This window comes from Physeter macrocephalus, chromosome 18 (genome assembly GCF_002837175.3).
Source record: "Physeter macrocephalus isolate SW-GA chromosome 18, ASM283717v5, whole genome shotgun sequence".
Lineage (NCBI taxonomy): Eukaryota > Metazoa > Chordata > Mammalia > Artiodactyla > Physeteridae > Physeter > Physeter macrocephalus.
In genome coordinates, this window is record NC_041231.1 from 34,218,432 (window position 1) to 34,232,821 (window position 14,390).

Genomic DNA, 14,390 nt, shown 5'->3' on the forward strand with positions numbered 1-14,390 from the left:
CGGGAAGACCCCACATGCCGCGGAGCGGCTGGGCCCGTGAGCCATGGCCGCTGAGCCTGCGCGTCCGGAGCCTGTGCTCCGCGACGGGAGAGGCCACAACAGCGAGAGACCCGCATACCGCAAAAAAAAAATAAAAAAAAAGAATCAGAGGAACCCTGGAGAGTCTGAAGGCTACACAGAAGACGTGACATCTGAACTGGCTCTTAAAAACTGTGAAGAAGGGCTTCCCTGGTGGCGCAGTGGTTGAGAGTCCCCCTGCCGAGCAGGGGATACGGGTTCGTGCCCTGGTCCGGGAAGATCCCGAGGCCGCAACAGTGAGAGGCCGGCGTAGCGCAAAACAAACAAACAAAAACAAAACTGAGAGGAAGAAGGAGGGAAAGGAACTTCACATGGAGGGAGTTCCTTTATAATTTTTTCTACCGAGAATATATAAACACAGCAGCTACAGTGGTAGCTCGTAAAATACAAGGGTGACAAATCCTGAAACATTCTTCTATCTCTTGAAAGTTGTTTTACTGGAAGTAGCACTAAGGCGCTTTCCCTGCAAGGCAGCAAACAGAACCAGTTTCACAAAGGACCTCTGACCTCCTGCCTGTGTGACTGGACAGGAAGACTCTACCCTGGAAGGGTCTGCCTGGGCTTCCACTTGCCTTGTTGCAGGAGCATGACCTAATGTTGTAGGAATGACCATATTTGAGGATTATCATGGTTTTGCAGATCTTGCTTGAGTTGGTCAGCTTTTTCAAGGGCAATGATTGCAAATTCTACTGTCTTCTTGCTGAACAGTTTTAAGAACTTGAAGCTGTTGTGGTCACTTTGAAAATCAATCATGAGCCAAAAGATGATAATATTTTACAAGATCTCTCTCAAATTTGTGAGGCATCTGTTCTCTCATGGGCCTCTCTTGCACAACTGCTCAGTGTCCTGAGGGTGAGTAGTATGCGGAGCACAGGGACGATCCCTCCTGCTGGGCTGTGTTTCACTACACCTACACCGCAGGTGCCAGTAGGAAGTGTCGCCCCTGGGCTTTGGCGCTGAGAAAACCTATTCACTCCGCCTCCCAAGGCCTCCATTTCTTTATCTCTCCATCTTTCAAGTGGAGAGAAAAACCAGTATTCTAACACGTAAAATTATTGTGTGGATTATATGAAACAAGTAGATATAGTGCTTAGACCAATGCTGGCATGTTCCAAATGTTCAGTAGATTTTATTATCACTATGTTACATGATAGTAGTTTAGAAAATATGTTTGACAATCCGCTTCTGCTATAAAGCAGAAGGCTCGGTTCTGCAGCGAGCCTTGCTAAATAGATTCCACTCCAGACCATCACCCACCCCAAAGCTCATGTCTTCTTCCTGGTTGGATTCGTCCTCAGTTGGTTTGGGGAGGCCTCACCTTCTGCTGCAAAATTTAGGGTCAGTGTGAAAACACTACAGCTACTAAGTTCCAAAATAAATGGCCCTGGGACTGCTTCTCCTCAAGGGCCTTGAGGACACCTTGACATGTTTGACTCAGGAATAAAAGTAGCTGTCTGTCAAAAGGCACAGGCACAGTGATGGTTTCTGGCCCTCGTGTTAGCAAGTTCCTTCCTGTAGCATATTGCAGCTGGTGTGCCTTTCATGAGACAGAGGAAACACAATTTTCCGAGTGCTCCAATTGTCCCAATCAAACTGAGAAACTTTAAAAAAAGGTAAAAGATAAAGAACCAATTCAGTTTCAAAAACATCTCCGACTTTGTTGAGACCCTGTGGAGTTTCGTGGCTTAACGGTTGTGTTTTGAAGCCGTACATCACTGGTGGTGTTCCAGTTGGGAATTGTAATAATGTATCATGAGAGGGATGGTGCTCCAGTGATGTACGAGTGCAGTACATCCTCTGAGAAGCACAGCTTTCATGATCTATGGCTCCAAACCACAATGAGAGTTCAAAGGAGCTTTTAGTGACCAAGCAGCTTTAAATTTCAAATTTTAAAAAAATTAAGGTCTTTTCAAGTCAAATACAAGCAAGCTGATGGAATCTGATGCTGTATAGAAGTGTCGCTGAACTCTGAAAGCCTGAACATGTGTCTTTTCCTTTGGGCTGTAAGCTCACAAGGTGGAAATGATTGGCAGGCTCTTCTTCAATTCCCCCTCCACAAGAAGAGAAGCCCAGGGAACTGAACAAACATGAGCTAGTGTCAGTGCATCTATTTTGCCAATCAGTTTCCCCCACCTTCCACACTGCACACACGAGTAGCTCATCTTCACTGCGAAGTACTGGATCACAAGATGCTGTAATAGGTAGTGGGTAAACCCAGGAGAGATTTGTTTTCTTTGTTTTAAGGTGTTCTCCCACTAAAATTTAGAACAGGAAGAACAGATTAAAAGTAGATTAACTTCCTTACCCATTGCTCACAAATTCAAAAGAGGACATAGGGGAAGAAAACTCACCTTTTCTATCATTTGTCTTGGTAAAGTAAAGGAAGAACTGACTGCAAATGAGAAGAAAAATAAAAGATGAATAGTATATAGGCCGCTCACCCTGAGGAGGAAATGGGAGCTATGGTCATCGTTCCATCACCTGTCCTGTTTTAACGATACATTTATAAGACAGCGATGTTGCTTATGAGAATGTACCCACTTCATTTAAAAACCACTCGCTTTTGGGGGCAAGGAAATCACTACCAATTAAGAAAGCAGATGCTGGGAGAACTGCTCCTCCTCCTCCTCTTTTTTTTTTTTTTTTAAACCTACTACAGTAAACAGAACAAAAGGAGAAATCTCCCTACTGTTTGTGTAGTAGACTCAAACGGGAACATCAAGAGACAATTACAGTTCAAGCGGCTTCTTCCATTTTCCTTTAGCGAGTGAATTAAAGGGAAGAATGGTGGTAGAGTTCCTGCCATGTGCAGTGAAACATCTGGGCATGAGGCATTAACACAGTCTCCCTTCCCATTATCTTGCCTGTAGTTTTTCACTTCTTTGGCTTCCTCCAGTAGATTGTAACTCTCAAATTACTGTAGATTTTTGGTGTCTACCTCCTACCTCTCCCTGACTTCCAAAGGGTAGAACACCCTCTTTTCATCAAATAGAACCATTTACTGTCTCAAAAAGAAGTCCCAGGCTTCTTTTGTACTAGAGGCTTAAGTATATAATCTAGGTAATGTAAGCGTTCAGAACAGACCTCCCCAAGATGTGCGCTTTGGCACGTGGATTCTGTTTGAGCTAAAGGCAATGGAGACCCTGTGGGCTCAAGAGAAACTACTTCCCCTCCCTTAACTACCTAGAAGAATTTCAACTGGGGATTTTTCCCAGAAAAAGAGTTATTACCAAAGATAAATTTTATCTAAATTTCCCCATCTATATAGCAGGGCCGACATCTAATTACCAAACTTTGCTCTTCTTCTCATCGTCCTGTGAATGACCCTCCTGTCCTTGGAAGCCCCAGTCCCCTATCCCCTTCCTTAGCTCAGGACAGCATATTTACCTCCTTTTAGTGTTCTGTCTCTGTACCTCTCATATATATTCGGTTCCCGTATGTACAATATTAAATTTGATTTTCTCCTGTTAATCTGTCTTATGTCAGTTTAATTCTTAGAGCAGCCAGAAGAACCTAGAAGGGTAGAGGAAAGTTTTCTTCCTCCCTGACGGTAACAAAGATGTGGAAATAAATGCATCAGCCACTACTCTGAGGCTGTCATTTGAACAATAGGAGTGATGCAGTCCTAGCATCTAAAGAGATGGGGGCTATTTCATCTGTTATTTGAAGAATCCCCCGAATTTAGTCCACTTCTTTTCTATAGAGAAAACACGGACACACCATTTAGTCTTTTCTTTCTCATAAGGTAAAAAAACTTGACTTACACATTATAGTACTTTCACACCATTCATCTACCCATTTTTAAGTCATTATCAATGATAACATTTGCTACCATTTACGTGAGAGCACTGCGTCCCATTAACTGTGCATAAGGCTCTATATGCATTATCACATTCTCACCAAAACACTGAGACATAGGAAATGTTACTGTGTCCATTGCAGCAGATGAGGAAACGGAGGCTTACAGAGAGTAAGTAAATTGTCCGAGGTCACCAAACTGGTCAAAGTGGCAGATCTGGGATTCTAAGCCAGGTTGAGGGGAAGGCTATCATCCTTCCCAATTAAATAATATTTGGGTGAGTGTATGTCCTGGTTTATTTGAAAGAGTCTGGGTTTAGATGTATATGTATCTTCGTCGACTTACAACAGGGTGACATCCCAGTAAACCGATCGTAAGTTGAAAATATCATTAAGGTGAAAATACATTTAATATACATAACCTATAGAACATCATAGCTTAGCAGCCTGCCTTAAATGTGCTGGGAACACTTACATTCACCTACAGCTGGGAAAAATCATCTAACACAAAGCCTATTTTATACTGAAGTGTTGAATAGCTCATGGACCTTATTGAATACTATACTGAAAGTGAAAAACAGAGTGGTTGTCTAGGTACAGATGGTTGTCAGTGTATTTGTTGTTTACCCTTGTGATCCAGTGGCTGACCGGGAGCTGTGGCGGCTGCCACTGCCCAGCATCACGAGAGAGTATGGACCCACATATCGCCGCGAGCCTGGGAAAAGATCAAAATTCAAAATTCAAAGTATGGTTTCTACTTATTACATTTGCACCATCATAAAGTTAGAAAATTTTAAGTAGAACCATCGTAAGTCGGGGCCCATCTATAGTTAGAAACAGGCCAGTGTAGTGATGAACAATGCCTCCTTTCACTCCCCAAATTCCTCTTTGGACGATAAATTATATGACCCCTCACTAGTAATATGTTTCATGCTGGGAAATCTGATTTCTGCTGGTTTTAAGTATTCTTATCTGCCTATAAGGGGGGAAAACAAAGAGGGGAGGGAGGGAGGGAGGGAGGCAGACTCTCATGAAGTTGTTTTGAAGGGATGGCCTTCTAACTCCGTTCCTCTGCTTATTGGCCATTTACACATCTTCTTTGGAGAAAAGCCTATTCATCCGCTGCCCATTTTCTTAGTTGGGTTTTTTGTCTTTTTATTACTGAGTTGTAGTAGTTCTTTGTATGTCTTAGATACAAGTCCCTTATCAGATGGATGATTTGCAAAATAATTTTTCTCCAATTCCATGGGTTACCTTTTCACTTTCTTGACTGTATCCTTTGAAGCACAAAGTTTAAATTTTGGCGATGTTCACCTTCTTCCACTTTTAAGGACCCTTGTGATTACATATGGTGCAGGTGGATAATTCAGGGTCATTCATACTCTCCCTGTTTTAAGGTCAGCTGGTAACAATGCTAATCCTCCTGCAACTGTAATTTTTCGTTGCCATACAACCTAACATATTCATCAGCCCCGGGATTAGGATGTGGACATACTGGAGGGTCCACTTTCTGCCTCCCAAAGCAGTGTTTTTGTTTTCCTTCAGAATCAGACTTGCCTTCTGTGATTACTCATTAATCTGAGGGAGAGGGATTCATACTGGGGCAACTGGTGGAGGTTGCTGGACCCTAGTTATGGAGCAGGGTAGCTCTCTGTCTCTAGTCTTCCCTGCCCTTTCCCCGCCATGATTTTATCCCTTATAGACAAATTAGAATATGTTCCGACAAGGACAGAACGCATCAGTGTGACTCTACTGACCATCCTCAGGTGAGTATGGGGTAAAGTAGATGTGTTCAAGAGGATGGAAGGAGACACACAGATCGTGCAAAAGAGGCGGGACCTATAAAAATGTTGTTAAGGTATTAACACTGAGAGAGACTCTACATTTGGAGAAAAGGATAACGGAAAGGGCTTTAAAAGATAAAATTTACTCAAGCAGATGAGCCAGGAAAGGGTGGATCTACTGCTTGGTGCAAACTACATACAATTAATAAATTGGGGGGGACAAAAGACTTGACATTGAACAACTTGGTTAATCTATATTTATATATGGCATGACTTTGAACTAGGAAGATGGAAGGTGGAAATGGGACTTAGGAGATAACATCCTTGCTTTAAGTGAATTGAGATCTCTGCGCAAAGGCAGGTTCCATCCCCTGAGGGATGCAAGTCCGAAAGAACTTGCAGATGTGATCAAAGACATTACTGAGAAATCATGGAGCTGGCAGAGGCATCAAGAGGCCATGGCGAAGAGGTGTCCTTATATTTGGAATCCGGAGAGGCAGGGTGGCCTCCTGAGAGATCGTGTCACTTGGTGGTGAAGAGCAAATGCTCCAGTGTCTGATGGCAGACTCAGGTTCAGATTTCACCTCCTGGTCACTGCCTTCAGGAGCTTGGCCACGTTGTTTAACCTCTTTGGTCTATTTTGTCTCTTGGAAATGGTGATGCATTTATTAACAACCTCTAGGCAGCATTGTAAGGGTTAATTGAAATAATGACGTAAATCAACCCAGGGACTGATATGTAGTGATCTTTCGTTAAATATTAACAACAATTACTACTACTAAGGATAATAATAATAATTGTAGAAACTAGTAGACTCAGGAAACTTAAACCCGTATTTCCTCACAAGTGATTTTCTCCCCCCTCTGCAACTGCTGCCATGGATTTCTTTGTGAAACTCCTTTTCCTTGGAAAAGTTATCTGTGCTTATTTATCTCCTTTTCTTCACCTTCTACTCTCTCTTAAGTCCTCTTCAGAAAAAAAAAAATCCACTTCAGTTTTTTTTTAAATATCAGTTTTATGGAAATATAATTCACATACCATAAAATTCACTCTCTTTAAAGTATACAGTTCCATGTTTTTCTAGTATATTCACAAAGTTGTGCAACCATCGTGACTATCTAATTTTAGAATAAATTCATCATCCCCTAAAGAAACGTCATGTCCATTAGCAGTCACTCCCCATTCCCCCGGCAACTGCTAATTTACTTTCTATCTCTATGAATTTGCCTATACTGGGCATTCATATAAACAGAATGATATATCTGGACTTTTGTGTCTGGCTTCTTTCACTTAGCATAACTCACTTAGCATAATTCTTTCACTTAGCAGTACTTCACTCCTTTTTATGGCCAAATCATATTCCACTGTCTGGCTATACCACATTTTGTTTATACATTCACTACTTGATGGGCATATGGGTTGTTTTCCCTGTTTGGCTATTATGTATAATACTGCTGTAAATATTCATATACAAGTTTTTGTGTGGACCTGTTTTCAGATCTTTTGGGTACGTACTTAGGAGTACAATCCTGAATCATATGGTAACTCTATGTTTAACTTTTTGAGGAAGTGCCGAACTATTTTCCAAAACAGTGGCATCATTTTACATTTTCACCAACAGCCTGTGAATGCTCTAATTCTCCACATTCTCATCCACACTTGTTATTTTCTTTTTTTAATATTGCCATTCTATTGACTGCTAAGTGACATCTCAGTGTGGTCTTTATTTTCATTTTACTAATGATTGATGATGTTGAGCATCTTGTCATGTGCTTTTTAGTTAAGTTTTATTCTCCCAGTTTCATGGAAACCAACTCCAGCTTTCAACAGTGCTGACTGTTGATGATACACTCCTTGAAATTACTTCTTCCGTCAGTCTCAGAACTTACCCTCTCTGGATTCGCCTCCTTCTTTGCTGTATCCTTAATCTGAATCCTGCTTTTTCTCTCCCCAAAATGCAAATGTTGAAGTGTCCCAGTTCTGAATTTTTAGCTCTGCGCACTCAGTTTTTTTTGCAGGACACTTATATCCACCTGAAACTAAATTGTAGATTTATTTCCTTGCTTATTTTCTGTATCACCCTTTGCATTGTAGCCCTATGGAGGCAGGGACTTGGTCTTGTTCATTACTATATCCCTGGTTTCTAGGCTAGAACTTGGTTCTAAATATTTTTGCATGAAAGTGATAAATGTTAGAAACATGTAAAGAGATGTTATATGAATAAAGAGTGGAGATCTCCATAATTAAATAAGTTTCTGGATTGCCATTTAAACAAATTTAACCATGTGTCTTTTGAGTGGGTCTTCTCTGACACTGTGCTAGTGAGCATTGTGGAATTTTAGTTGACCATGAAAACTTTTTTGGTATGCAGTGCATCATGGATTTTAAAAAATACTCTTCCCACTCAAGCAGCTATACTGTCAAATTTAATCAGAGGTTTTGTTAGCACTTAACAAAGTCAATTGTGATCACCGAAGTTCAATATGAAGAACGAATTATGTCGAATTATCTCCGTATGTGCTGTTCATGGGGGTTTTATCAGAATGCCATTCTATTGGAAGGCCATGGCAATGGTATTCCTTCACGACAGCGAGGTTTTGGGCAGGCTTTATGGTGATTTCCCTTTTCTGAGAAGTTGAGTGGTTTGTCAGGATCTTGTGATCAGTCTGTCACTTAAGAATTTAAGTCAAGCTATCAGGCTGTGTTGAGAGCTATGCCCTTGGGGAAAATCACCTATACAGTGAGCTGTTTACTGTCATCAGTGTCACAGTGAATTTAAAGTGGTTACCAATGATCAAGGGTGGCAATTCCAGGACTGAGTGGTAACAGAGCCTATAGAAATAGCCCTGAACACTAACCCAGGAGAACAAGGTAAAGAAAAAGTGGTGTGGGATGGGCCTGGACCCAGGAGGTTTCCCTAATGTAAGTTCACAGCCACCTGTATGTCATTAGTGGACAAGAACAGACATATTCATAAGGACAAGGCACAGAGGGTGACCAGAGAGCGGGAAGTCGAGGAAGCATTCAGTAATAGGTCTCCCATAATGCAACAGGGCAGGCCAAACAGTGAGTGACCTTGGTGCTTACATTAGCACATTTTCAGGAGAGGAGGTCAGGAACCAGATGGATCCTGTGAACCATGGTTGTGGCTGTCTAAGTATGGCGCTGGACCAGCAACATTGATATCACTGGGAGTTTGTAAGAAATGCGAATTCTAGGGGCCTGGCGATCTGTGTTTCACCAGGCCCCGGGTGCATACTCAGATTTGAGAACCACTAGTCAAAGCAACAGAAATAAGCTTTAGCAACAGAGTAACTTTAACCATGTCCCATTCAAGGAGCTTCTTAAGTACCTTCCCTGCTGGTGTGGGAACCAACCCCTGAGTGTGATCTCTATCTGCTGATTAAAAAATAAATAAATAAACATAAATAAAAAGTAAGAGTAATACTGCTGCAGTTGTAGGTATTAAGTATGTGCTAAGCAGCATGTTAGGGACATGGTTGGCAGATCTGACCCTCTTAACAACTCTGTGAGATCGAAACGGTTGCAACCCCCCTTATAGATGAGGATACTGAGATATAGGCCTTATGAGGCAAGACCAAAGAGCTAGTAAGTGGTAGGTCCAGGATTTGCATTAGGCAGTTTGGCTGCAGAACACTGGTCTGGAATACCTGATTATTGAAAGGTCCAAGGGAGATGGTGGGTGGGTGGATGGATGGATGGATGGATAGATGGATGGATGGATGGATAGATATAAGGAAGAAAGGAAGGAAAGGAGGGAGGGAGGAAGGGAAGAAAGAAGGAGGAAAGGAGGAAAAGAGGGAAGAAAGAGGGGGAAAGGGTAGCTGCAGGTTTGGGAAGTAAAGATTGAGTACGCCTTCTTTTAAGGGTGGGCTATTTCCATGTACTGTGGCAGTTTTGCCGTCTTGCTATTAAGTCAACTAGCCCATGTGCATCGATCACTTTCAGCCTGGGTTTCTCCCGCACTGCTTCCTTCTAAGAGTTTGTTTCCATGGGTAGTTTGTGATGTATTTTTCCCTGTTTGTTTTTTCTCCCTGTCTCCCTCTGCTCACATAGTCTTTGTGACTTAGGCACGCACTCGTCCCAGTTGCTGAGGAATCCATGACTGGCTTCATCATTAACTGGAGAATATTCTGGGAAAAACATGTCACTCTTTGGGGACCATGTGCTCAGGGGCTGATGTGAAGCTCCTCTCTGCTTTATTCACCTTGGACCGCCTTGTTCCCTGCCTCTGCTTTAATAGCATATCATTTTCCCCTCCTCATGCAGCAAAGCCACAGGGACACTTAATCTCACATTCTCCGGAGGCCCTTTGGAGGCTTGGAGGCTTGGAGCCTGATCACTGTAATCAAGAAGGGGTGGGTGTGATCATCGGAGACTAGGTTTGATTCTTTGTCTGCCTGTCCACCTTTAGGCTTTTCCTTTTCACATTCCTCCCCCTGGTTTGTGAACGTAGCTCAAGTGCAGGAGTGAGGTTTAACTTCGGGTGAGGTACAGTAGAGGCTCTTTGGAAATAAAACTTTTAAATGGCAGTTTAGCCTTGAAGGATATTGAATTCGATATGCTGTGTGCCTTGACTCAAGATCTCTGCATAATAACATTGCTATGTATATTACCTGGGTGCTTTAGTAGACTAGAGAAATGGACTGTTTAAAAGATTAACTTCACAGAATCAGTGTTATGTGCTGACAAAGAATGTGGTGCTAAGAGCCAGATGGGCTGGCTTCCTGTGCTGACTCTACCACTTCCTCTGGGGCTTTGACCTCTCTGAGCATAGATTTCCTCATCTGTAAAATGGAGATCGTAGTAGAACTTGCCTCAGGGGATTATTCGGATCATTAAATGAGATAAAAGCTTTCTTATCATAGTAACTCAACACTTAATAAGTGAGAACTATTGATGTTACTATTATATGATTATTATTTGAAGCCCCGGTTCTGTAACTTGCTCCATACTCCTTTCTACTTTCGCTCCTCTGCTCTTTACTTATGTATGCAGTTCTCTATTAGCCAATTCTTATTTCTTGTCAGTTTCAGAGTTCCTATGGTCACCTTTTAAGACATGCTGTCATTTCAGAGCACTGGCTAAATAGAACCAAGACTGACAACTATGAATAATTCCACAGAGCCCCTAAAACACTGGCATTTCACTCACGCTCTCATATATGCCACCGCATTGTCCTCTCTTGTTTTGAGCCTCTATTCTCTGCAGATTTCAGATATAGTTACTGAAGGTGATCATCATCTTCCTCTGAAAAATAATCCAGCAGGAGCCAATGTGGAGGAATTGGACTTCATGGGACCGTCACTATCAAGTCTAGAAATATATGGGGAGATAATCACATTTTATTGTTTCTTCTTTGTACTTTTTCAGCACGTTCACATCCACGTTCTCCCAAGGAAGGCTGGAGACTTTCGCAGGAATGACAGCATCTATGATGAGGTAGGTCTGCTCTCCTTGATCTTATTGTTTGATCATCCGGGCTGGAAGTGTGACGAAATCAACCTAATGAAGCAGGAACCCTGGATATATGGTCCTAAATGGGATTCTACCCAATAAGACTTGGGAAGTAGCAGTAGAGACCAAGGAGCCACGAAGGGCCATTGCACAAACTGAAGGCAAATGAATTATAATGATTTTCTTTTTCAAATGTAATCTGGCAGAAAGCAAGTGTCTTTGTGATTTCTGTCCTGTCATTTACCAAGGCACTGAACATTTTCATGGAGATACAGCCCAGAGGTTCCGTAGGAGATAATCTAGAGTGCCACCAATGGAAATCAAGCAGATTGATATTTGATTTCTTCTTTTTTTAGTTGAATACCACATTTAATTTTAAAACCACTTTGGAACTCAGCTTGTCTCTCCTAATAGCATTTATTCAGAGTGGAACTTTGAATTATGGTCAGCAGAAACTAGGTTGGTTTGAATGATGAGTGTAACCCCTGCGTCATAAGCATTTAGCAGTTAACTTATTACTTCCGTTCAAAGATATAAGTGTGAAACCACTATAAAGATGAGCAGTAAGAGCCAGGTGATCTGCTCCTAGGACCGCATCTACATGAGAACCTTCAGATGTCTGTCTGTGCTATGCGGAGTGTAGACCCTATAATGGATATGCTGGTGTAAAATGTCAGAAGATAATTTCAGTTTAAATACTTCTTTCAGCAAGGAGAGCGCACCTATGTTCCCCACATGTAAGAGCTGATCTGATGGCAGTGGGGCTCCGGAGTGCTTGGTTGGAAAGGTGAAAACACTGTTTTCTTGGGCTGAACTGTCCCCTTGAAATCTTGTTTATATTCCAAATGTGCTTGTGACAGAAGCTGCAGGGCTACATTTCAGCCCAGTTTGAGACATGACGTCCAAGGCTGAGGTTGGTGTGTGGCCTTTCTCTCATCCACACTCTTTTGCTCTCTCGCGTACACTCTCCCAGTGTCTCCAGCCTCACAGGTGAAGCAACACATGTCCCTCTCTCCTACCCGTTAGGAGAAGCTTCTCAGGAGAAGTAATTGCTAAAAGAGTTTTCTTTTTCCCCATTAATTGCTAAGTCGTAAGTACCCGCTAAGGGAGATTGTGGTATGAGATTTGAAGATGTTGAACTTCGGAGACAGGCAGAATTAGGTTCAAATCCCAATGCCACGTACTGGGATTGTGTGATGTTGGACAAGTCACTTAAACCCTGTGTTTTAATCCCCTTTTCTTTAAAATGTAGGTAACATATAATACATACACTTCAAAAGGTGGTTGCATGTAATATATGACATACTATACATGAAAAGCTTATTACAGGCATTGGTACATACTAAGCATTGATAAATAATTGACTGTTTCTGTTCTTATTACCATTATTTGTTTGGTTTTTAAAAAACCAGCAACGGTGAGTAAATGGAAAACCTGGATTGGAAGCCAGGTCATTGGATGCCCCCATCCAGCACTCTTTTCAAGGGTCAGATTTCCAATTTTCCCTCTGTCTTAAACTGCTCACTCTGAGATTCTTCTTACTCTTTGTGCAAAAATACGTCTCCAGTGTGAGCGCATAATAAGAGAATGCCTAGAAAGCAGCACGAGAAACATGAGGCATGGCACGGGCGTTATTGGTACAAGATGTAATGGACATTAGACTGAGTGACCTTAATCAGAAACGATGGAGTGATGAGGGGCGGCATTCCTTATACTGATGGTAGTACTCAGCCCGGATTATGCATCTCTCCATGAAATACAACAAACACACTGCCTGGGAGGGTGAGAAGTAGGGGCAGGGACAGCAGGAGACTGAGCTCCGTAAAACGTAATCGTATTCCTACTGCTGCAGAAATAGAAGATGATGCCTGGAGAAGCTCTAGATTATCACTTGGCTAGGAATGTCGTATTCTCCCTGGGCACTGTTTTAAGAGGGATGGTGACAAATCGGAGAAGGTTCACAGAAAGGTGATTAGGATGACAGAGCCTGGAAACAGTTACCTTGGGGAGTCGTTGAAGGTGAAGATGTGTTGTCTGAAGAAGGGAAAGCTTGTAGAGGGAAGGCTGTGACAGGGTCACTCTTTCTAAGTATCTGAAGGGCCGGCAGGTAGAAAAGGTATCAAAGCTGTTCTGTGTGGCTCCAGAGAGCAGATCTGAAACTGTTAGGCATCAAGGAGTCGGGTATCAGTTCCACATAACAACATATCAAATTGATAGAAACTTCTGAATACTTAGAGGGCCTTGTGAGGGAGGGGGCTTCCCATCCCTGGACCCATGCAAGCACAGAATGAATGACCATGATTCTTCAGGAGGACTTCTCCATCCAGTGCTTGGATGGGCCACATGGCTCTGTGATTCCTGTCTTTACATATCTGACCATTTGATGGTTACCTCCATTTTTAGGTTACGAAAGTTCTGTAACAAATAGTGCGGGGTTTTTGCTGTTGTTGTTAGTGTTACAGCATTCGGGTGACTGCCTAATAAAATATATTCTTTCTTGTTCAGTTCATGGAAATGTAAGATATAACTCTTCCTTGGCTTATGTGAGATCACTCAAATGAGTTTTCTCATTCCCAGCCGTATTCCTGCTTTTCCTCCAGCTCGGCGTTGCCTATTGATGTTCCGTGGGCTTTGTTCGCCTCCTCATATGTGTTTTATTTTGCTTGTGAAGAATTTTTCAATGGCATGCTTTATTTTGCCTGCAACATGTTTTTTTAATGAGTCTGGATGCTATTAGGCCTGTCACTCATTCTCCAGGTCACTACCACTCCCTGTCTCTTACCCGGCTTGCCTCACTTGTTTATGATACCAGCCTGGCCTTTGAAGGCATTTGAGTTTGAGATCCTTGCCTATTTCATGGGTTACTCCTCTTCTCTCTACGACTCAAATATTACTCGTCCCCAGTATCCTACATCCAGTCTGTATGCCCCTCATCTGTAACATCCATTTCACCTCCTTGCTTCCTCATTTACAATGCTGTGGTCCTGGGCGAGTTCTTTCACCTCAGTAGTGGGTCTGCCCACCTCCCCAGCTCCTCTCAGCCTCATTCTTTCTCACCACTTGCTTTTGTCAAATTCTCGTTCCCACTTCAGGGACTTTGCACATGTTGTTTTCTTTGACTGTAACGTCTTCCATCTTCTCTTCCCCTTCACGTGGCTTCATATCTTCTTCCAAATCTCAGTCCAAATATTATCTCCTCAAAGAGTCCTTTTTACTGATCCCCCCCACCTCATCTAAGACAGCTAATCCCCT

General features: G+C 42.4%; 1 protein-coding gene across 24 annotated transcripts in view; it reads left to right on the forward strand.

Moving 5' to 3' along the window:
* The window catches only part of FHIT (fragile histidine triad diadenosine triphosphatase), a 1,537,641-nt gene that overhangs the window by 1,352,271 nt on the left and 170,980 nt on the right, over positions 1-14,390 (forward strand). For 23 of the 24 annotated variants that reach the window (XR_003676743.2, XM_028478555.1, XM_055080195.1 and 20 more), the window contains one exon: positions 11,055-11,123. The exons of the other annotated variant lie outside the window; for it this stretch is intronic. Coding sequence is in view for 22 of the 23 variants with exons in the window: in XM_028478555.1 (XP_028334356.1) it covers positions 11,055-11,123 (69 nt within the window). In the remaining variant the exon portion in view is untranslated. The remainder of the gene's footprint in view (positions 1-11,054; positions 11,124-14,390) is intronic. 24 annotated transcript variants of the gene reach the window in all.